This window comes from Haliotis rubra, unplaced genomic scaffold, assembly GCF_003918875.1.
Source record: "Haliotis rubra isolate DU_JTF1 unplaced genomic scaffold, ASM391887v1 Scf1295, whole genome shotgun sequence".
NCBI classification, from domain to species: domain Eukaryota; kingdom Metazoa; phylum Mollusca; class Gastropoda; order Lepetellida; family Haliotidae; genus Haliotis; species Haliotis rubra.
Genome location: NW_025765220.1, coordinates 183,677 through 207,918, shown reverse-complemented (window position 1 = coordinate 207,918; position 24,242 = coordinate 183,677). Strand labels below are relative to the sequence as shown.

Below are 24,242 nucleotides of genomic sequence, written 5' to 3'. Positions count from 1 at the left end.
TCTCCAAATCCAACAACATACCCTTCAGTGACTGGTAAATGGGTTGTTCCATTATTTTAAAGGTTAAAAGTCATTTCCCATTCTGTCTACAGTAAGTTTTGTAGGCAAACTGGGATGTAGGCAAATTGGAACTGTGGGCAGAATGGGATGTAACCGATTTATCAACAGTCCAACCTCAGAGACGGACATCTCAGTTCATTAATGTAGTTCTTCTCTAATGTGAATGGCTTCCACTTCTTCATATTTGATAACAATAGACCCTGTGTCTGGTTACATCTCTTTGCTGTGCCAGGATCCAATGCATGTTTGAATTACTGCTTGATTATGATCGTTCGTTTCAAACACACTTTTCGACGTGATATCAATAAAATGCTGACCTGTTCAAATTGGCGTTAAACTCAAACCGACTCACTCATTTAAGCAGATCCCGGTGGAAAATGCTATTCGTGTTAATGGATCGGTTATGTTGATGAAATCAGGTTTTATAAAAGCAGGACAAAATTTGCCATTCAGATTTATTCATGGAATTATCACAGAAGCATAACACATATTGTTGGATAATGAAGTGCAGACAGGACAAGTATATCTTTTAAAGGTAGCGGTACATAGATTGTTAACAAATACTGGCTAATGAGAGTGTGTATAGACTGATGGAATTAATAAGGGAACGGTTGTAAGTATGAGAACATGGCAAGATACTATTTGACAATGGAGTCATAAGGGAGAAATTCGCCCTGCAACATAATTTGTACATGTTGCTTTTCTACTGTGATCAGCACTAAGTGATTCTTCGATATTGTGTTGCGTTCCCTTATTTTTGACCATCAGTATGAGCTGCGCATACATAATACAAGTACAGAAGGTTAAATAGCAGGGCACTTAAGGTCTTCTCTCACAGAGGTCACTGGTTCTCTGTATGTGCGAGGTCGGTCTACTGGTGGGGTCTGTTTATGCGAGGTTCGTCTATTGGCAGGGGTCTGTGCAGGGATCTGTATGTACCAGGTCTGTCTACAAGCAGGGATCTGTATGTGCGAGGTCGGTCTACATGCAGGGGTTGCCTGACTGGCACTTGTGACAGAGATCAGATCGATGTGGTTTGTTGGGGTCGATGGTCCTCTCTAGGCGGTCTTGCTTAGAACATATGCAATCATGTTGTTTGCATTTGGAGCAGATCAGCTTCTCTACACGGTATGGCATGCAAGGGGTGTCACAAGACCTGCAATCCTGCTCGTACTTCGGCTGTGGAGGACATAAGGTGAGTGAGAGAGTTGTGCTGTAGTGAAACAACTACACGTATATTTGCATATTTGTTTTAAGAAAACTGACGACCAAAATAAAGTACACCAACACTGAAAGACGATTGGCATTATAAGTGAGGGAGTTTAGTTTTACGCCACTTTTAGCAATATGCCAGCAATATCTTGGCGGGGGACACCAGAAATGAGCTTCACACATTGTCGTTGAATATATGAAGCGAAGACGTTGGTTTAGCTTATATCTGACACCTTGTACCCATGTGGGGAATCGAACCCGGGTGTTCGGCGTGACGAGCGACTGCTTTAACCACTAGGCTACTCCACCGTCCCAGATGACTTAAGGACTGAGTCAGATATATTATACCTGTTACATGCCATATATGGAGTTGTTTACACCAACATTACATAATGGGAGGTGAGGTGGAAAACGAAGGGAGAAGAAGTGATGCCTTCTGTTAATGGTATGATATCGAATGGTCGCGATCTCCACTGGATCTTGTTTTCAATAACACAATAAGAGCGCTCTGTTCAACACACGCACGCTGCTTGGCGAGAAGTAGGATACATAGAACTGCTTTGAAGCGAGATTCGACGCTCAGTGCAGTATACAGTAGTACACAGGAAAATATGAAATGCAAATGAAAAGGAGATTCATAATTTATGTTGTTAACGTGTCCATAGAGGACACAGTTAGCCCGGAGTATAACAGTGCACTCGTCCTGATTTACAACGTGAAGGGTTTCATTGTATAACTATTACGTTCCAATAACATACGAACAAGTGCAAGCAGAGTGAACAAGGTCACGATAAAACTTGCTGTTTCTAACGAGTGAGTGAGAGTTTTACGCCGTTTTAGCAATATTCCAGCAGTATCACGGCGGGGGAAACAGAAATGGGCTTCACACATTGTACCCATATGGGGAATCGAACCCGGAATTTCGGCGAGACGAGCGGATGCATTAACCATAAAGCTACCCCATCGCCCCTTTTTAACGAGGTTCATAAACCAGAAAGGTAAGTTGCATTTTAAATCATTAGAAAAGTCCTCTGTGGATGAATCCAACTGACAGCTTACCGTGAAACCGTAACAGTAGACATGGGAACTCTCAGGTTGACCCACAGTCACACTCGAAGTAACCATAGCGTCGGTTCGACATCGTGCACGGCAGACAAACGTTGACGGAGGTGATGTGTGGAACTGCGTGTCCCTGACCACCTAAACGATCATATATACTCGTAATGCTTACCGGGAAGCCAAATCGAAACAAGAATATACACATTTCTACGAATGTGATTGTGATGTTATTCTCCGTGAATTGTGATAAAGGAAATCAATGATCTGTGTGGGTGTACATGTTCAACGTCGCGCGACTCGTATACTGCACATTCGTGACCAACTCGTGTTATTCCGGGACAAGCCGAATAGCAGGTTACGGTAAGGGGTGACGAATGATACCTGCAGTGTCAGGCAATATTATATTCAGTAACTTTGTCAATATAAATTTCTTTGGGAGTCGCAGTGCGTTTCATGACAGGTTCAGTTTACAGTTTTGGCAAACACTTGATGTCAACACGGACTCTTCAGTTTGACGTTCATATAATTTTCATCGCTATTTTGCCTTATACGCCGGGTGGAATTTACTTCGACAGCATAGGCGAATCCAGAAAGGGATGGCGAGGTGGGGTGAAATGAACTGTGCACCCCCACCCCACCATCTTTCTCAAAGAGCTGTATCCGCCCCTGGACCGATAATCGAGACTGTTTTCTCTCATACTCTTTTTGTACAACATTTTTCATAATCGTTCAAATACTAGTACTTATATGTTTGATGAGCAACACATTGTGTCGAATGAGCATACCTGATCAAGAAGCAGCTCTGAAACGTGAAAATAATTTTGTTATCCTGTTTAGAATTTTCGCTTGATTGTGACCCTGGTTTTGTCCCAGTGGTATCGGTGGTGGCTTCAACAAAGTATATACCCAGAAGAAACAGTTAAGCGCCAGCCAATTCCAGAACTAAGATGTGAAGCTGTGGAAATGTTCGGCTAAAATAATTGGGAAGACCAATCCATATTTAGAGAAGGTTCATCTGGTAACTGATTTAGTGATATCATAATCATTTGTATTTACTATTAAAGGAAATATTGTTAAAGAAATGATGGCACTGATTTTTAAAGCAAAATAACTATTCCTATCCAGCTTATTCAACACTATGAAGCTTAGGTTTCACTTGTCAAATATGACAATCATGTGACCATACAGTAGTCATTTCTGATTTTTACTTTTCAAAAGAAGGGAACATGCAGCCTGGTTCCCTGGGTCCGTTGCGCCTGCGCTACGCTCCGACACTGACCCAGGCAACCACTGTCGAATGGCGGCCTTCACTGCAGGGAGACGCGCCATACATTTACTATAGAAAAATCCGAGAACGGGTGGTTAGAATTTTTTTCATAGCATTTTCATCGATACTATGGCAAAGTATACGTCACCAGAACAACACCCATCGTTACTTTCAAAGCACGAACACGTTATTTAAGCAGTTTCGAGACACGAAAATCGTCGTTACATGGGCGATATGTAAACAATGACACACGCTGTATTTTCATCACCGACATGTGCTTTGATATTTCGTGTCAGCTCGCTATTGCCACAAAATCGTACACATAAAACATGGATCTGAACGACCACACTGATTGAATATAGTTAGCATCTTTATTTTAGCAAATATGATGACGTGTAATTCGTCGGCTGTATTCAAGCCATATGGCGGCGGTCTGTAAATAATCGAGTCTTGACCAGGCAATCCAGAGATCAACAGCATGATCATCGATCTGATAAAAAATGTTACAGTGTGGGACTTTATATATAATTGTTTAAGACCCATACATAATTCTTATGGCTGAGTAATGCTCACATACAAGCAATACATGCATATGAAACTCATCTTCAACAAAATATCTTCCCCTTAATATACACTATTTACAGCCATTCAGTGTAGGGGGACATTTGTGTATCTTCCAAAATCGACTGGAAGTTTAAACCTACTACATCTGAAAAGAGCCATGGCTAGTCTTAGGTGTACGGGGATATGGAGTATAAGTTTCATTTCCACATTTAACAGTGATTTAAAATGCTGTTAATAGAAGGAATCGGGCGAATAAATATCTTCACATCTTGTGCTAACCGCACATATTCAAATCAGAATATTCTAAATATGAATGAGTCTAAAAAGAATATATTTAATTTGAGGTCCGGCATTGGAGAGGCAGTTTGCGTTCATCCAAATACAGTAGCCTGCACCAATACCTTATAGGGCTTGTGGTGTGCACAAGTTGGAGAGGGGTTCTGCCACATTCTCCCCAAACCATAACATTGTTTGCTGTTTTGAGAAACCATTTACACATTTTATGCTATACGTCTTCAATAATTTTACAGTATGAGGTCCCCTATACTTCTGCACCATTACACACTATAGGAACAATCATAGCATTAAATATCATAATTATTCTGTAAGGTTAAAATGGAATCAATTATCCACGTATTTTGTGAATGTGTACATGTGAAAACGTTGTGGCAGCAACTAAAAGCCTGGATTGAACAAGAAACAGGCACAAAATTAATTCTGGATGCAAAACATATCATCTTTGGATATAAAGAAAAAAGAAATGATGTACTAAACCTTATTATCATCGCAACAAAATACTATATATATGCAAAGAGATGTTTCAATTCGCATCCACAGATTGCTGGATTAAAACATTATCTACACACCTTGTATGAAATTGACAAACGTGCTGCCTTTTCGCACTGCAACTATGGTAAATTCTTCACCTTTTGGTCATCTTGACATAACCTCTTCACATAAATTGCAACAACAAATGTATTCTTATAGCCTACGAATTATCTACCACCCATGTCCTTGTTTTATAATATTTACATGTACCACAAATGCATAAATTAGGTAACCATTATAAAGAAATAAAGTGATAAAAAAAATATAAAAATATCATAATTATTCTTGACATGGTTTATTTTCAACTTCTTTTGACATCTGTACAATGCCATAACAGCCTTCTTACTCTGTGCACCAAGAGTAGTTAGTGCTTCAGTCCAAATACGTTTAGGTGTTAACACAATACCCAATATCTATATAAAGACACAATTTCAAGATACACACCATAAACTTTTGATTTAAAAAAAATATAATCACAATAGTGAACTGATCAACAAGTACAAAGCAAATTACCCAAAATTCAAAACAAAATCACTGATGGTGTGTTGAATTATGTATGCATGCACTGCTGTAAAGTATAATAAAGTAAAGCAAACAGTCCATAGCAGCATTTAACCAAACTAGTTAAGTGATATCTGACTGAAAAATTGCTGATATCAGGTGATTTGTATCAGATGTATTCTCATAACACCAGGGTTACCATGCTCAAAATAATCAATGTACAGCAAATGTGTACTCTGATACTGGCTTAAAGCCATAAAAACTACAGTTCTCATGACAGGTTTCATTGGTAAAAATCACCCTTAATTCAACAGTTCACAAATAGTGGAATGTTCATCTGTCTAAAAAGTTCTTCTTCACATACATGTTATACCAATGTATTAACATACTGATCATACCATGTATTTATATATATTCAGTTTAGTAATATAAAGTATCAAATTCATTGTTTTGAGCTGTATATGTGTGTGTATTTTTGTATATAGATCATTTGATTCACCATGTTTATTATAATCATAAACATTTCTGAATGATATTGGTATATATGTTAACTGTTTTACGTTGTTTTGTAGAGGCTAAATATCAGAATGACAAACCCTGTCATTAACATCATCCATATGATGTACACGCTTTACCTTGTAATTTCACAAGGCGATCGAAAAATATATGCGCTAAACCTACCCTGAAACGATAGAAGATACGGGACATAATCGGCGATATTTTCGTCATCAAATTTGCTAAAATAAAGATGCTAACTATATTCAATTAATTTGGTCGTTCAGATCCATGTTTTATGTGTACGATTTTGTGGCAATAGCGAGCTGACACGAAATATCAAAGCACATGTCGGTGATGAAAATACAGTGTGTGTCATTGTTTACACATCGCCCATGTAACGACGATTTTCGTGTCTCGAAACTGCTTAAATAACGTGTTCGTACATTGAAGGTAACGATGGGTGTTGTTCTGGTGACGTATACTTTGCCATAGTATCGATGAAAATGCTATGAAAAAATTCTTACCACCCGTTCTCGGATTTTTCTATGGTAAATGTATGGCGCGTCTCCCTGCAGTGAAGGCCGCCATTCGGCAGTGGTTGCCTGGGTCAGTGTCGGAGCGTAGCGCAGGCGCAACGGACCCAGGGAACCAGGCTGTCATGAACCACAATATCTACCCCAGCGACAGGACACCCTGGCAAACTGCCAACCTTTGAGTGTTGTATTCCGGGAAGTATATAAATATCCCCTGCATGCCAAATATGGAGTTTGTTTACACCCATACACAAAAATATAAAATTACATATATGGAAAACGAAAGTAAAAGCAGGAAAATGAATAAAAAACACATCGCTGAACAGAAACTGAACTCTGTGGAAACCTGCCTGGTGTAAAGTTTTATCATACTTTTAGCTTTATCATTTCTTTTTGTTAACCGGGGTTATATAATCCCGTGGCGTGTGTCAAAGTGACATAAAACCGAATACAAAGTACTACATGAAGTAGTCGTTATGGCAATATGAATTATCCTACACATGTTCAAAGTAGCTAAGCGAGAGTGAGTATTCGTTGCTTCCTGGTTAGCATGCCTACAGATCCGGGACTTTTATGAAAATCTCTGGGCCTCCGTTATATCTTTTATATCTTATGTAGATAATGTAGACTAATAAAATATGTTAATTTCATGGACTAGTTGTTAGTCACTGAAAAGAATATTGCAGATGTTATTCATCTATCGTCAGGTATACTTGTGAAGTCCTGGTGTCCCCCGATAGTGCTGAAATGTTCTTGCTACAATGAGACCCGTAAAACTCCGGGTTAGAATTGGTCTTCAGTAACCGATGCTTGTCGTAAAAGACTTGGTTGACACATGCCATTGTATTCCAACTGTGTAGATCGATGCTCATGTTAATTATCACTGGATTGTTTACAGACGATTATTTACAGACCGACGCCATATAGCTGGAATATTGCTGAGTGCGGCGTTAAACAACAACCAAACCAACCAGTCACAATGAATTTATTTGTTCAATGTGACTACAGCTGGCTCGATATCGCCTTGTGTACCTACATATACACGCGTATAAAACATACAGAACCCCATGGGGTGGGCGACAAGGTTTAATACTTTTCTAATTACAGTTCTTGCAATTATCCAAAACGTTAGTCATCACAGAAAATGGAATCTTTATGGAAAGTAAGCAAGTCAGTTATGTCTGGTGCTACAGGTTGTTAAGTTTCATGGCTTCACTATCGCCATTGACATTTTTTTCCAGACTTGCACCTTTCGCAGAGGTCAGACCTATGAGGTTTGAGGGGTTAACATCCCGAGTCTTCTCTCCGTCTTCCCGTGTGCATGTGCATTTTGTCCGTTTGCACTGGGAGCAGACGATAGGCTCTACCGTACGTGGCTGGCTGGGAGTTCTACACTTCTTGCACTCTTGTTGGTAACACTGCATATAAACATAAACAGCCTGTAGAGATACACAATCAGATTTTACATCATGTGCACACACTATTTCAAACGAAAGTCACAATGAACAGCCTAATGTGCATAGTGTTCGCTCGTCACGCCGTCGGCCCGGTTTTGACACCCCCCACATGGGACAAAAAGTGTTATCCTATTGTGTCAACTGATTTTGGTGAAAGCGGTTTAACATTAAACTCATTCACTGTTATAAATACATGTAATAAAATTAAGCACCACCCTTTTCCATATTTCACATTTATCTGAAATATCGGTATCATTAAGAAATACCCACACCTGACATTGATCTCATTCTGATAAACGTCTAAGACACAAAAATTATTGATACTTGCTGAAGTTTGGTAGATCATCTTGGTGCAGTTTGGGATTATGGAGGCACGCGTTTTTCCCTTACATCGCCTCATAAAGCTTCCAGAAATCTCTGGAAAGATAATCTACACGTTTCCAGAACATTCCAGATCACCACTGACCCGAAAAACGACTAAATATAGCAACGAGCACAACACTGCCCTCTGTGTTATCTTCACTTGAGTGAATTGATAAAAATACACCACTGTTTCACAATGAATCACACTGCCATATAACAGTACATGATTTTCTTGGTGGTCATGTGATGCAAGGGTGCAGAGGATGTCATAAAGTGCGTGGCCAAACAACCATTGCCATGGAAATGGAACAGTTACATATTACTCCAATGTCAGCGCCACCTTGTAAGCCAAAACACATGTTATCCCTAAACAAATCAATACAGGATACTATCTTTTTTTCCATTGGTATTGTATCTTGATCTTTGTGACAGTAACCGGTGTCAAAATTATTTGCCTGGTGTATAACGAGGGTTTATTAATAAGTTCTTGGCAAATTTGCGTAACAGTGAAGTCTTTAGTTATGGAGATTACACGCGCTTGTTTCTCTTGACAAAAGTCACAGAAGCTTGCTTATTTTATCGACTTGTCAAAACGAAACAAGTTGATCATGTGACTAAAGTTTTCTGGATACACCTCGAATGGATCAAGTCCACAGTAAAAGATTTCAAGGACTATTAAGCAATTCCCAATAAAGGACAAGGTATGATAAGGGCCCTTATTGGCCCACAAAATTTCATGATATTCAAAGTTCTACAACATGATAATTTTAGCATAAAAAATGCTAAATAAATTGTTGAAATTACCTCCATATGCCTTTTTTATGTTTTAGTGCTGGTTTTTTTCCTCTTTGAAGACCTCAAAGTTTACCTATTTTACAATATCTTCGAAAAACCTACATTTTCATATTTTCAGAGTGATAAAAAAGTGTGAGCAAAAGCATGAACCATCCCAATTTTTCCACCGCACATGAAGAGAGTAAATTAGAATGCACTCCTAAAAAAATTGTGGTGGGTCACGCTTTTGCTCATATCAAAATATTTTAAAAAGTACATTTTTCTGTTATATGAAATTGCCCCATACAACATCTCAAAAATAAACATTGGCGTAAAGTAATATCTCTGAAAACTATCCGTCACATTTACACAACTATACCAGATTCATTATTTATTTTGAATGTTTTAGAGCACTAAAATGAACTTATCAAGCATGTTTATTAAAACAATTCAATATCGTAAGGGACTCTCCAGGCTGATTACTTTGAGGTAAACAAGGGTCGTTTTTTGAGACCCTGTTGATCTCTGCTGGAAAAGAAAGAAGACATGAGAAGATTTTTCAAAATATGATCAGGCAGCATTCTAAAGGTGAGAATCTTTGTAATTATGCTAGAATTTTATCATATTTGTTCTATCATCTGTTTAGCAAACCCCTCTGTGTCAACTGGCACTGTCAAATAACACTGGCATTCCACAGGATGTAACTGTGTATAAACATACACATTTTAACCAAAATAATGTACCTTGATGTTTTCTAGGATATATTAGGCTACATTTAATATTGTTAGAATAAGAACATTGTATCATGGTCTAGCAGATGATGAAAAGCAAGCAGACGTCAAGTGACACATTGTTGCAAGGTGTAAGATATAAGCTTAAACTGACAAGAGGTAATAGCAGAATTTGTAGCCTAGTGGTTACAGTGATGGCCTGTCGACTTTTTCTGTTATCAGACATGCAGGTTCAAATCCTGATGGGTTTTTTTCAAAAGTTTGGTCAGCCAATTTACAATGTTTAACTGAACTTGTACACATGAAATCCAAATGTTATCAAAAATGTTTTCTTAAGTTTGGTAATGTAAGTTACACTATTCAAACAAACTTGAATTAACATCATGTAAATCTTGTTTAAGCCTGAAGACACTGACTTTTCCACTCTGTCTCGTTGCCTTTGTTCCCACACAATAAAGAACCTGGCGAAGGTAAGCATTGTTTCAAAATGTTAGTATGGTAAATATTTACAAACTGTCCAGAGCTGTTAATTAGTGGTGTACTGATCAAACAAATAATTAGTTTATGGATATTTTGTGGGCTGCCAGTCAATTACCGATAACCAAAACACATAATCAATTAATGCGTTCACTATTTCTTCTTAAAACTATGTTTACAGAATCAATGACTATTGGTTTCAATTGTCATATTGAAACTGAGGACTGATTACCTTTGTTTTCATGTGCCCTAACAGCTGTTTTTATCTTATATCTATAATTGATCAAAAGGTGGCCTCAACAATTGATTATGCTATTGGAGGTCAATTCCCTTCCCTATATAACTATACTATTGACATATTTAGCATTAGAAAAATTAGAAAGCACCAATTTCTTGAACATAATGATAATTCTTTTATGATTTCAAATATTTGTTTTCAGATAAGAGAAATTTGCTTGGTCTGATTTCAGGAGTGTCATTTCATGAAGATGACAACTTAAAACTTGAGGTTGAAGGTAAGCATAATATGTGTGTTAAAAAATAATCAATATTATTTTTTTTTCAATTTTCTAATTTAATGTGACTGAATTTCAGAAATACTGATGCCTCAGTGGTGATTAAATCTGCATAAGCCTTCAAAGCCAGACTACTGACATTTGATAATAAATAATTAATATTACCCTTGAATAGATTTATAATATCAAAGTTTTTAAAACAGAATTCTCTTTTGATATAAAGTCATCCGTCTTTCAGTTGTGAGAAGATCTGGGTATGGCAGACACCAAGACAATATGCCTGTTTCCAGCAACTCTAGTGATACATGGTTGAATGCTGCAGTTTTTGACAGTGATTCAGAAACTGATTCAGAGATTGATGACCATGTGGATGAAGAGTGAAAGTGGATGTTTTATATATCTTTGTAGTGAATGAGTTGTGAATAATTACTTTTTGAAGATTTTTGAATACTGACTTTTAACACTTACTTGCTGTCAAAATCAAGCCGTGCCAAGAATGTAATTTCACCCGAAATAGGCCCCCTTGAGGTCAAGACCTGATTTTAGTGCAACATGATTGGTTATTGTAACAACATGATGTGAATGAGATGTTTACTGTATATTTGCAAGAATGTTGTAAATACTGACTTTTAACACTTACATGGTGTTAAAATCAAGCTGTGCCAAGAATGTAATTTCACCTGAAATAGGCCCCTTTGAGGTCAAGACCTGTGACTTTTAGTAGGACATAATTGGTTATCATAAGTACATGTTGTAAAATTGACCTACAGTTTATATTTGCAAAGAAAATTGTGAATAATGAGTTGTTTTGTAATTAATTGGCAAGTAACTGAATTACTGTCCACAATGTATTGCAACCCTAATTGGGCCCCTTGAAGTTAAAACCTTGTGATTGATGTTGGCATGTTTCTTCATCATGAATACCTGATGTAAAACTGATACTATTTGTATGTAAATAAACTGATAGTTGTATATAAGTCATTATGGCACACTGATATTTCAGACTTCTTGTTATTTTTCATGGGAACTGATAAACCCCATTTTGGGCCCCTCTGCATTGAAATTATGGCCTCAGATCATTTAAAAAATAGCTTTTTTATGCAAAGCTATCGTGTCTCTAAACAAATAACATGTGTTCAGCCAATTCTGTTCGTGGGCCAAAAACCACCCTTATCATACCTTGCCCTTTGTGGGAGGCTCAGAACTTGTCAAACAGCTCTCGTATAGCTCTAACGTGAAAAGATTTGAGGTTCCTGGTATATATAAGATAATATATCATGGTTTATTTGGGGTTCAGAACCAACCAAGCTTTTGACGCATTATACTGGTCTCAATCACAAGTTGCTTTTCTGGATATTCGTGAAGAGCGCTCCAAGGGACATAATTCTATGGGGTAAAATAATGTTCGGCCGGTAGAGGGCGCGAGAGTCGATTTGATGCAACGTTGCATTCATTCATTCGAACTTTTTGCTTTCATATTGTAATGTTAATACGTATTTTTTTAGGAATAAATTATGTGGTAGCTTCGCTAGGGGCGGATAGTTAGTATTAATGAGAGAAATGCAATATTGATTTTAGGGAAGTGTGGAGTGATAGCGTGCCTTTAAGTACTGGACTTAACTCAGTTATAAACCAAGATGTAGACTAACTTACAATCGTTGAAATAATGTTATGTAAAACTATTTCTATAAAGAAGCCATCGAATCTCTGAAGTTCATATCCGAAATGTATTCGCTGCTGGAGCTGAGAAGGGTTTGGGTTGAAACATTAATCATCATATATGAAGGTCTGGGTTTGCAAGAAATACACTAAACAACGGCTAACAACTTACCGAGGAATCGTCACAGTAGACATGGGCACTCTGCCAGCTTTTCCCGCACGTCGGACAAGTAAAGTGGCCATAGCGTCGCTCATTCATCGTTGAAGGCCGATGTTGTCTCCCAGAGTGAGATATACGTATGTGGCAACTGATGCAGGTGGACTCGTTTTACTGAACTGTGATTGGGGAAGAAAATCAGTTCGTGGAAAACGAAGGTGTCGTTGCTTTGAGAAAGACAAAGCAAATGTTGAGCTGGAAAATTCTGATTGGCTAAAGTTTGAAAAAAAAAACTCGACTAACGTTTCCACGTAAAACAATATCTCCAGAAGCAGGACATTCCTGTTTGTGTAAGGAAGTGCATTTACTGATAAGAGAGAATATACAATGCACATGTTGCGTCCTGATTTGTATTACACACACGGGCGAACACAGCTTATTGAGAAAGGGTGGGGTTGGAGTGTGGGGTGGGTGTGCGCAGTTCAGAAGGGGGTGGTGGTTTTGCACAGTTCATATTCACCCATTTTCTCGAGAGTTTCAATGGTCTTGATAAACTACTTTCAGGACAAAGGGGGGTGGGGACCCACCCCTGCACCACCCCTGCACCACCCCTGCACCATAAAGGGGTGACTGAGCTGTTTCGCACTTCATTGTTCAGTTGGACCATGACCTGCCATTTAATCTGGTGAAAATCTGAATTGCACTCAGTTACGTTTGTAGCGAACACGCTTATATCGAACTGTTGGATATATCGTAGGGTTGTATTTATGTTATCACCGCCACTTGCCGTATATAGTTTAGTCGCAATGCGTATACCGAACTGTTAGATATAACGTACGGTTGTATTGATGTTATCCATGCCACTTGCCGTATATAGTTTAGTCGCAATGCGTATACCGAACTGTTAGATTTAACGTACGGTTGTATTGATGTTATCCATGCCACTTGCCGTGTATAGTATAGTCGCAATGCGTATACCGAACTGTTAGATTTAACGTACGGTTGTATTGATGTTATCCATGCCACTTGCCGTATATAGTATAGTCGCAATGCGTATACCGAACTGTTAGATTTAACGTACGGTTGTATTGATGTTATCCATGCCACTTGCCGTGTATAGTATAGTCGCAATGCGTATACCGAACTGTTAGATTTAACGTACGGTTGTATTGATGTTATCCATGCCACTTGCCGTATATAGTATAGTCGCAATGCGTATACCGAACTGTTAGATTTAACGTACGGTTGTATTGATGTTATCCATGCCACTTGCCGTGTATAGTATAGTCGCAATGCGTATACCGAACTGTTAGATTTAACGTACGGTTGTATTGATGTTATCCATGGCACTTGCCGTATATAGTATAGTCGCAATGCGTATACCGAACTGTTAGATTTAACGTACGGTTGTATTGATGTTATCCATGCCACTTGCCGTGTATAGTATAGTCGCAATGCGTATACCGAACTGTTAGATTTAACGTACGGTTGTATTGATGTTATCCATGCCACTTGCCGTGTATAGTATAGTCGCAATGCGTATACCGAACTGTTAGATTTAACGTACGGTTGTATTGATGTTATCCATGCCACTTGCCGTATATAGTATAGTCGCAATGCGTATACCGAACTGTTAGATTTAACGTACGGTTGTATTGATGTTATCCATGCCACTTGCCGTGTATAGTATAGTCGCAATGCGTATACCGAACTGTTAGATTTAACGTACGGTTGTATTGATGTTATCCATGCCACTTGCCGTATATAGTATAGTCGCAATGTGTATATACCGAACTGAAAATAATGGTTCGTTGTAACCGTTATTAACTGTAAAGCGGCCTTCACGGGGCAAACTAAACTTTGACAACGCATGTTGTTAAAAAAAATTAAATGGCCAAACTCGCGTTTTCACACGTAAGACACATGTTTACCTAGAATAGGAATATATAGGAATCCTATGTTATAATATAAGGGACACATTCTCGAAGTTTGGATACAACCCTAATCTAGCTATGGAAATGTGACAGAAAGCAGTGTTTGGCCAAAATTGAGTGTATTCTATAGAAACTGATTATGACGATGAAGTGCTTCCAACTGCACCTTCACTTACAAGCATGATGTTATACGGAACTATGAATTTGGTAAGTGTTCGATATGCTTCACTAAGGTAGATATAGATGTTAACGCTGCAAACAGAACCAGGAGATAATATGGAGGTGTGTGGGGTGGGGTGTGTGTGTGGGTGTGGGGGGAGTGACTACAGGTCCTTTACGGCTATCGTGACAACATCCTACAAACACTCGTGGTGCCATTTGAAGACATGGACGTCATTTTGTGTTTCCCTCAATCCAGACTAGTCTCCTATGGAACATGTCTTGGATGTCCTTGGACGGAGCAAACGTCACCGTCAACGACCATCGACCACTCTCTCAACCATCCAAGAGCTGCCCTGCAGGAAGTATGTAATGGAATGAACCAAGTTGACACGGGAGGTTAGGGTATGCCTGGTCGAATCCGACAGGATCTTAAAATAGAAGTAGGACTTACGCGATATTAATGAGTTTGACTTTTCATCGTATAAGTAGGGCGCTTTGGACAATCATCTAACAGAGGCGGTGGGGTAGCCTAGTGGTTAAAGCGTTTGCTCGTAAAACCCGGGTTCGATTTCCCACATGGGTACAATTTGTGAAGCCCATTTTTGGTGTCCCCCGCCGCGATATTACTGGAATATTGCTAAAAGCGGCGTGAAAAACCATACTCACTCAGTCATCTAACAAAACAATTCTATGTTCATTTGAGTGAGTGAGTTTGGTTTTACCCCGCTTTTAGCAATATTCCAGGGGGTCACACATTGTACCTTGTTCAACGACTAATGCAAATCTTAGATGTCACTGTTACACTGGTATCTTATCAACGATATACGTAGAGAACAAAATAAAGGAACACAGGAAAATTCAAGTGTTCCTTTAATATTTTCCAGTTTTCATCACCATCTTTTAATAGCGCTGTGGTGATGAAAACTTGAAAATAATAAAGGAACGCTTGAATTTTCCTGTGTTCCTTTATTTGTTTCTCTACGTATATAAGATATCAACTAGTTGTGACACCTTGTCATTGAATATCCCTCACTTCCTGTTAACAGTATAATTAAACGCTGTTCATGAAGCGTAGGTAGTAACTTAGTAAGGGTCTATCATCATGTCGACTTCGCCTCACAGAACGCAAGCAGTCTCTGTTTACAGGACACCCTGACATTGTTGTATTCCAGGAATGCAAATATGGAGTTAGTTTACACCCATACACATAAGGACAAATATGGAAAACGAAAGTAGAAGTAGGAAAATGAAGAAAAAAACGCATCACTGAACAGAAACTCTACTCCCTGGAAACCTGCCAAATGTTAAATGGGATTTTATAATCCTGTGGCGTAAGCCTTAGTGATCCGGGGCGGTGGGGCAGTCTAGTGGTTAAAGCGTTGACCAGGGTTCGATTCCCCAAATGGGTACAATGTGTGAAGCCCATTTTCGGTGTCCCCCGCCATGATATTGCTGGAATATTTCTGAGTGGCGTAAAACCCAACTCACTCACTCATAGTGATCCAAAACCTTCAAGACAAATTCAGTGACTACATAAGGTAGTCGTTATGACTGTATGAATTACTATATGACTGTTCTAAGTAGCTAAGTCAGAGTGAGTATTCGTGTATTTTGTATTGCTTTGTGGTTAGCCATGCAAGTCAAGAACAGGTGGTAAGTCTACATTACTGCAGTTTCAGAAAATGGAGATTTATCTGAAAGTCTCTGGGCCCCTGTTATATTTTATGAAGATTTAGTTAAAAATGTTCGTTTCATGGACTACATTTTTAAAAGTCAGTGAAAAGGACGTCTGTAGATTTTATTTATCTATCGTCACGCAAATGTACCGGGTTTCATTCTCCTGATGAATACGATGTGTGAAGTCCCCGTGTCCCCGATAATGCTGCTACAATCTAGTCGTGAAGATCCGGGTTAGACTCGGTCCAGCAACCCATGCTTGTAGTAAAAGGCGCTAACGGGATCGGATGGTCATGTTCGCTGACTTCTCACCGTATCCCAATTGCGTAGATCGATGCTCATGTTCTTCATCACTGGATTGTCTGGTCCAGACTCGATTTTTACAGACCACCGCCATATAGCTGGAATATTGCTGAGTGCGACGTTAAATAACATCCAACCAGCCAGCAACAATGAATATAATTTTATACAATGTGACTACAGCTGGCACGGTATCGCCTTGTGTACATATGTACACGCATATAAAACCACACAAAGAAGCTCATAGGGTGGGCGATAAGGTTTAATACATTTCTAATTACAGTTCTTACAATTATCCAAAACGTTCGTCATCACAGAAAATGGAATCTTTAAGGAAAGTAAGCGTGTCTGGTGCTACAGGCTGTCAAGTGTCAAGGCTGAAATATCACCATTGACATTTTATTCCTGACTTGCACTTCTCGCAGAGTTCAGACCTATGAGGTTTGGAGGGGTTAACATTCCTCTTCTTTCGGTCTTCTCTGGTGCATATGCATGTTGTCTGCACTGGGAGCAGACGATAGGCTCTACCTTGAATGGGAGGCAGTTAGTTCCACACCTCTTGCATTCTTGTCCGTAAACAGCCTGTAGAGATACACACAGATTTACATCATGTACACACTCTATTTCAAATGAAAGTCACAATGGGAAGCCTAATGGTCATAGAGTTTGCTTGTCACGCTGGTTTTGACACCCACATGGGACAAAAAGAGTTAAGCCCATTTGTTGTGTGCACTGATTTTGCTGGAATAATGCTGAAAGCGGCATAACATTAAACTCATTCACTGTTATACATACATTTAATAGAGTAAAGCACCATCTGAAAATACATACATTTAATACAATAAAGCACCACTTTTTTCCATATTTCACATTTGTCTGTAATGTCTGTATCATTAAGAAATACCCACACATGACATTGATCTCATTCTGATAAACGTCTAAGATACAATTGATACCTGCTAAAATGTTTGGGAGTTCACCTTGGTGCTGTGTGAGATTATGGAGGCATGCGCCTGTCCATTATATAGTCTCAAAATGCTTCCAAAATTATTTACACTTTGAAAGATTAATCTATGCCCTTCTAGAAAATTCCAGAAAACCACTGATCCGAAAAGCGTCTAAATGTAGCAAAGAGCACAACACTGTCCTCGTCGTACGGAGTCGAACGCTCGCCCGGACCACTGGACGCTATGAGTACAGAGCCTAGATTTTCGAAGCTCTCTTAGCGCTAAGATAGTCGTAAGTTAATGTTAATGTATGGCGTTTACGACCGTCTTAGCGCCAAGAGAGCTTCGAAATCTACGCCCTGGGCGATGCCAGCCCCAACTTTAACTCAACTATAAACCTATATCTAGACTAACATACTAACGCTGAAGCAACCAAGCTTTTGACGCAAAGGATCACACACTTTATACTCAGAAGCCGTGCAGGGAGTCGAGCGCACTGGGTGCTGGACCACTGGACGCTTTAAGTACTGGGCTATGCCACTTTAACTCAGTTATAAACCAAGATCTGGACGAACATACTAACGCTGAAATAACGTTATGTAAACAGTTCATTACAACTACATGTATTTCTATAGGGAAACTATCGAGTCTCTGAAATTCATATCCGAAATCTATTGACTGCTGGAGCTGAGAAGGGTTCGGTTTGAAATTTTAAAAATTAGTAGATTATGAAGGTCTGGGGTTTGCAATAAAGACTGAAAAACCGCTAACAGCGTACCTTGGAACCGTGACAGTAGACATGGGAACTCTCCCAGTGGGCGCCGCACTTTGGACAACGAAAGTAGCCATAGCGTCGCTCAGACATCATGGACGAACGAGATGGAGATTTTGCTTAACAAATGTTTCCGCGTAAATCAACTGCTGCAAGAACAGGCTAATTGTGTTGCTGTGAAGGTTGTGCAAATACTGGCGATCGATCATACAATAAAGTGCCTGGGTTGTTCAGCGCTGCATTGTTCAGTTGCATCAAAATCTGTCATTCAATCTGGTAAAGGTCTGGAGTACACTCAACTACGTCTGTACCGAACAGGGGGCGGAGGGGTGGCCTAGTGGTTAAAGCGTTCGCTCGTCACGCCAAAGACCCGGGTTCCATTCCCCACATGGGTACAATGTGTGAAGCCCATGTCCCCGCCGTGATATTGCTGGAACATTGCTAAAAGCGGCGTAGAACCATACTCACTCACTCCTGCCATTTGCCGTTTAGTTTGGTCGAACTGAGTATAACGAACTAGGGGTATAAAGAAATAAAATTAATGGTTCGTAACAACCTTAGTTAACTGTATTACCAGAAGCGAACCTGCCATTAGGCACTTTAGTGCCTACACTTAATGTTTATTACAGTTTTCGGAGTTAGCATTCTAGCATTCAATATGTATTCACAGTACATGCAACAGTTGGTTTCAGTCGATTTAACTAGAACTAGTCTACAGGTTTTTTAGTATTCATAAAAATTGTATACTGATTTCTGTTCACGCATTTTATGACCAAATAGAATAATGACTTGATCGGGTGGTCAGGTTTCGCTGGCATGATTGACACATGTCATCGTATCCCAATTGCGCAGATCAATGTTCATGCTGTTGATCATTGGATTGTCTGGTCCAGACTCGATATTTACAGACTGCCGACATATAGCTGGAATATTGCTGAGCACGGCGTAAAACTAAACTCACTCGCTCACTCATGTGTCTTTACTTAACTTGAACAAAGCCTTCTGAAATGTAACTGAAGATACTGCTGTAAACGTTTCATGAAAACATTCCACACTTGTTATTAGTAACAAGAAGACAGCAAAGTTGCACACTCGTTTAGTCACATACAACTAAACACGGAATCGATATCAGTGACAGCTGGTTATGTGGACAAATAAAACCACCAACAGTGTAGGATAATTACGTAAGCGTGTACGCATGACCCTTGTACACATGAGACACTGAAATAGAATAACACAATGCCCATATGAAACTCTGCTCAGGCTAAACACGTATACGATAACACACGATCCAGCTGTCTCAAGCCCTGTTAATAATTGTTGGGAGTTGCGTCTTCAGGTTCATCAGCATCTTAATCAAGGTTTTTCAACACTGCACCTGTGCTCCTTGATTTCCGACCCGATTCGAACCTTCAACCACATTAAAGTGATGTATACTGGACAAAATAAGGTAGGGATATTGGTTTTTTTATTAATGATATTTTATCAGTGTGTCAATGAATGAATACATCTTTATTCATAATTTCCAAATTTTCATATATCCCAAACTATTTTGTCCAGTATATGTTAAGGAAAAAGAGTAACTGTATTACATATAAAGTTCATTAAAAATATTCTTAAATCACATAATGCATCTTTCAGTATATACATTATGAAGGCATCTTCACTACTTTATGGCTGTGGTTCACAATTTGCAGCTGCGTGTTAATGTAGATTGAGTGTTTGCCTGTTTGCAGGGCGTGTGATGCACATGCACGTCGTGTTTTCCTATAAACTCTAAACTAGGATTGTTTAGCTTCCGTAATTGAAGACACTTTTGTTTAACCGTCAGTAACGGACACGCAATGCCTAAGCTTGCTTAAAATCAACGTCTACGGGTATACTATGCTGCAAACATGACTGGCGCAATCGGATTGAGTAGGTGATTTCAACAGTACTGTAGATATAATATGGCGTGTCAGCTTAATGCGGGATAAAAGTCCAAAAGGATGGGTGGGGGAGTGAGTGAGTATTGTTTTACACCGCTTTTGGCAGTATTCCAGCAACATCGATATCACGGCGGGGGACGCCAGAAACGGGTTTCACACATTGTACCCATGTGGGGAATCGAACCCAGGTCTTCGGCGTGACGCCCCTCAAATGGACGAAGGTCTCCGTGGTTTGGGGTATGGTGCTAACAAACTTTGCATCAAAACCGGGGTTACCTGGGATTCGAACCCATAATCATATGTGTCTAGCCTGCCCACGGGAAGCCTTTGGCCACGACCGAAGACGAGACTGGAACGGTGTACTGTTTACAGAGTCCAGTCCAAGAAAACGTTTCCGTGACGTGTTATTCAACGTCGTTAGTTGGAGTGAGTGAGTATGGTTTTACGTCGCTTTTGGCAACATTCCAACAATATCACGGCGGGGGTCACCAGAAATGGGCTTCACACATTGTACCCAGGGAATCGAACGCGAGCCTTCGGCGTGACGAGCGGAGGCTTTAACCACTAGGCTACCACACCGACCCTCGTCAGTTGGAAGGGACTGGAAGCTTAATGGCGTGAGGCGGCATGGCAGCTCACCATTATTCATGCCATTTGGAATCGCCTACGCTCTTGTGACGACATCATTCGAGATCATAATTGTGCAATTTCATTAACGTAACGTCATATTGCATGACATTTGGAACAACATCCTGTGTTCTGTTTTCAATCATCTGGTGTCTTCAATTCACCGCCGCTGCTTCGTCTGTATCAACTCACATAGTCACATCTGATATTGACAAATTGAAAGTTAATTGGACTGTTTCACCCAGAGGTACAGATAAGTTACATATCTGCGTAAATTCGCAAATATTTATGTGAAAACTCTATTCTTATTAAGTCTGTTGCGTACAAGTACGCTTGACTTTTTGTAAATACTCAATAAATTTGATCTTACATGCGTACACACAAAAATGTCGAATCATAGCTTGCGCACTGGTGCATAGATAAAATAACAGGAATATTCAGAGGTTCTATTTCAACACATGAACTTGGCAACTTGCAGTCTTTCATATGGTTTCTCATATTACAGATCCAATATAAATAACATTTAAACTTTATTATATGTTTACAATTAATTAAAAATGGCAAAATACCCAACTGAGGTTGAGTGAGGTGGGTACAATTCATTTGGTTACTCAAATGACCAAAACGAATACATAACTCAATGACCCAAACAGTTACCTGGAGCTCTGTTCACCACCCCTATTTTGGGACAGTCGCTATGTCCCCTGTAACCCTGGCAGGTTTCGTATTCGAATGCATTTGATTTAGATAAAACATTGATCAGGCGAACTAATTATGTTGCTACTGTGATAACATAACATTTACGACGCTTTATAACCATAGTTATTTTTTCCCGCTTGTATAGTATCCGCTAAAGCCAGTAACTCTATTGAAATGTGAAACGATCTTGACATTAATGGCATTTCTTGTTCAGGTTACATCTGAATACAGTCCCTCCTTAACAGAATATGCGACGGAGCAGATCTCGGGATTTAGATCTTACAGAAACTTCTAACACATTATTAAGCTCAACCACTGCAATACAAGCCAAAGCATTCACTCATCTGTGTTAAGAAAAAAATGTAAACCATACATAGCTGGGCGGTTCTATTTAATCCGGGCTAGAACTGGTTTTCCGTAACCAATGCTTTTCATAAAAGTCGACTAACGGGATCGGGTGGTCAGGCTTGCAGACTTGGTTGGCACATGTCATCGTATCCCAACTCTGTAGATCGATGCTCACGATGTTGCTCATTGGATTGTCTGGTCCAGCCTCGATTGTTTACAGACCGCCGCCATATAGCAGGAATATTGCTGAGTGGAGTGTTAAGCAACAAATAGACAAACAAAGAAACATCCTTTGACGGCAGCTGGTACATTGCAGTTTGCCAAAGCGACATTAATGCTACAACTATCGTGTCTCACGTATCCAAATTATTTAATACATAAAATGTATAAACGTCGGCATCAGAAACACACAAAATACATCAGCTTAGTTATTCCTAAACATGGAAACAATATTCTGATATCGTGATTCACGATAGCAGCTTCGTTAATGATCACCGACATTTTGATCGCTTGTCCAGTATGAACGTTTATGACGAGGGTCTGTCATCGCAACCCTGGGGTCTTGATTCGCCGTGTTGATCATCTCGTGTGTGTAAGTCAGGTGCCCGGTCGTCACACTACTACTATATATAACTAAATAGGTAAGACAGCTCGTAACATTAAGAACCAACGTCTACTGAACCGCAGATGTGGAGTAAGTTATCAGCTAAAACGTGGCCTTAATATATTCTGATTTGTTCTACAGTGTCTTGTTTGAAACGTTGAACCTTCCAGTGCTGTGGCTATCCAAAAGAGGAAGAATGCTTGGGTGAACAAACGTGGCCTTATTTCACAGAGGACACAACAGTGAGATTACACAATGTACTCAAGTTAATATTATGATAATGAAAATCAGGTGGCCTGTTTAATGAAACAGTTAAAGAAAATACTCAGATTTTATAAGTCATCAAGTCTCTAGTGTAATCACACATGTTGTTTGTCTGGAGTGAGAGGACAGGCAGAAGCAGGAGGTCTTAGCTCAGTGTGGTGTCTTGGGGAGTGGTGGGGGAGGCTCCCCATGAGTTAATATTAAACACTAGTGACAGCTAGAGATCAACTGATAATTACAAGCCATATTCTGGCTTGTGAATTCAGCAGATTGGTACAGACCCTGAAGCTGAGGAAATCTAGACTTGCCACATTTTCTAGACTTGCGTGGGCTTTCTTGGATATATTTGCTTCAGGGTCTGTACGACAGACTATTAACATCTATATGACGCATTTTATAGACCATGTTGATCAAGGATGGCTTACACTGGTTAGTGCCAACGGTTTATTTACGACGTTGGAAATTACTTCCCTCCCGTTTCACAGAGCTATCGTAGCGCTACGACTGTCGTACCTGCTATACTGTAAAAACACACTCACGACAGTCGTACTGCTACGATAGCTTTGTGAAACGGAGCCCTGTACTTAATGTATATGTCTTACGACGTCGTAACCGACTGTGGCGGATTTCTTGACATCTAATGATGACAGGGGCGGTGGGGTAGCCTAGTGGTTAAAGCGTTGGCTCGTCACGCCGAAGACCCGGGTTCGATTCCCCACATGGGTACAATGTGTTAAGCCCATTTCTGGTGTCCCCCGCCGTGATATTGCTGGAATATTGCTAAAAGCGGCGTAAAACTAAACTCAGTCAATCAGTCAGTCTAATGATGACATTTAAATCTAGTTGTCGCTATCAAGTGTAATACCATTTAGCATCAATCTATGAAGGTTAAAACTACAAATTACTTCTTTTTGAAAATACTTCTTAATAATTTCCACGACGACACATTCTTATTCCCGCTGCATCTACACCGCGTGGTAAATACAATTTAGATAAATATTAATGACAAATCTCCCATCAAGCTTGAATCCATTTGATACATATTGAATACTTCAGTCATGGCGTCATGTCTAATAACGCCAATCTTAGGGTGTTTCTCCGAAATCTGTAACGTTCAAGGTTAAAAGAAAGGTATTATTTGATTCAAAATAACTTTAGTACCAAACTCATGGTTGAAGACAAACAAATATTTGCAGCAGTGGTCTATGTTGGGGCGTCCATGCATGACACACTCTCTCAGGACACAGTGAAATCACATGCAACAAAACACGGCAGTGATATCAGAGACAGGTTATTAGTTGCACAAATAAAACCACCAACGGTTT

At 39.5% G+C, this 24,242-nt stretch overlaps 1 protein-coding gene and 1 long non-coding RNA gene across 2 annotated transcripts; both read right to left on the bottom strand.

Annotated features, from left to right (window-relative positions):
• Positions 1 to 498: 498 nt before the first annotated feature.
• On the bottom strand, positions 499 to 12,769 carry LOC124267014. The gene is made up of 6 exons (XM_046701859.1): positions 12,671 to 12,769; positions 7,711 to 7,940; positions 6,173 to 6,228; positions 3,117 to 3,133; positions 2,332 to 2,472; positions 499 to 1,239 (listed from the first exon to the last, which is right to left on the bottom strand). The coding sequence occupies exons 1-6, from the start codon at positions 12,755 to 12,757 to the stop codon at positions 1,042 to 1,044; spliced, it is 729 nt and encodes a 242-aa protein (XP_046557815.1). The 5' UTR covers positions 12,758 to 12,769; the 3' UTR covers positions 499 to 1,041.
• A 4,203-nt stretch (positions 12,770 to 16,972) lies between these two features.
• On the bottom strand, positions 16,973 to 18,666 carry LOC124267011. The gene is made up of 2 exons (XR_006895927.1): positions 18,454 to 18,666; positions 16,973 to 17,310 (listed from the first exon to the last, which is right to left on the bottom strand). It is a non-coding gene; the product is annotated as an uncharacterized LOC124267011 (long non-coding RNA).
• Between the last annotated feature and the right edge of the window lie 5,576 nt (positions 18,667 to 24,242).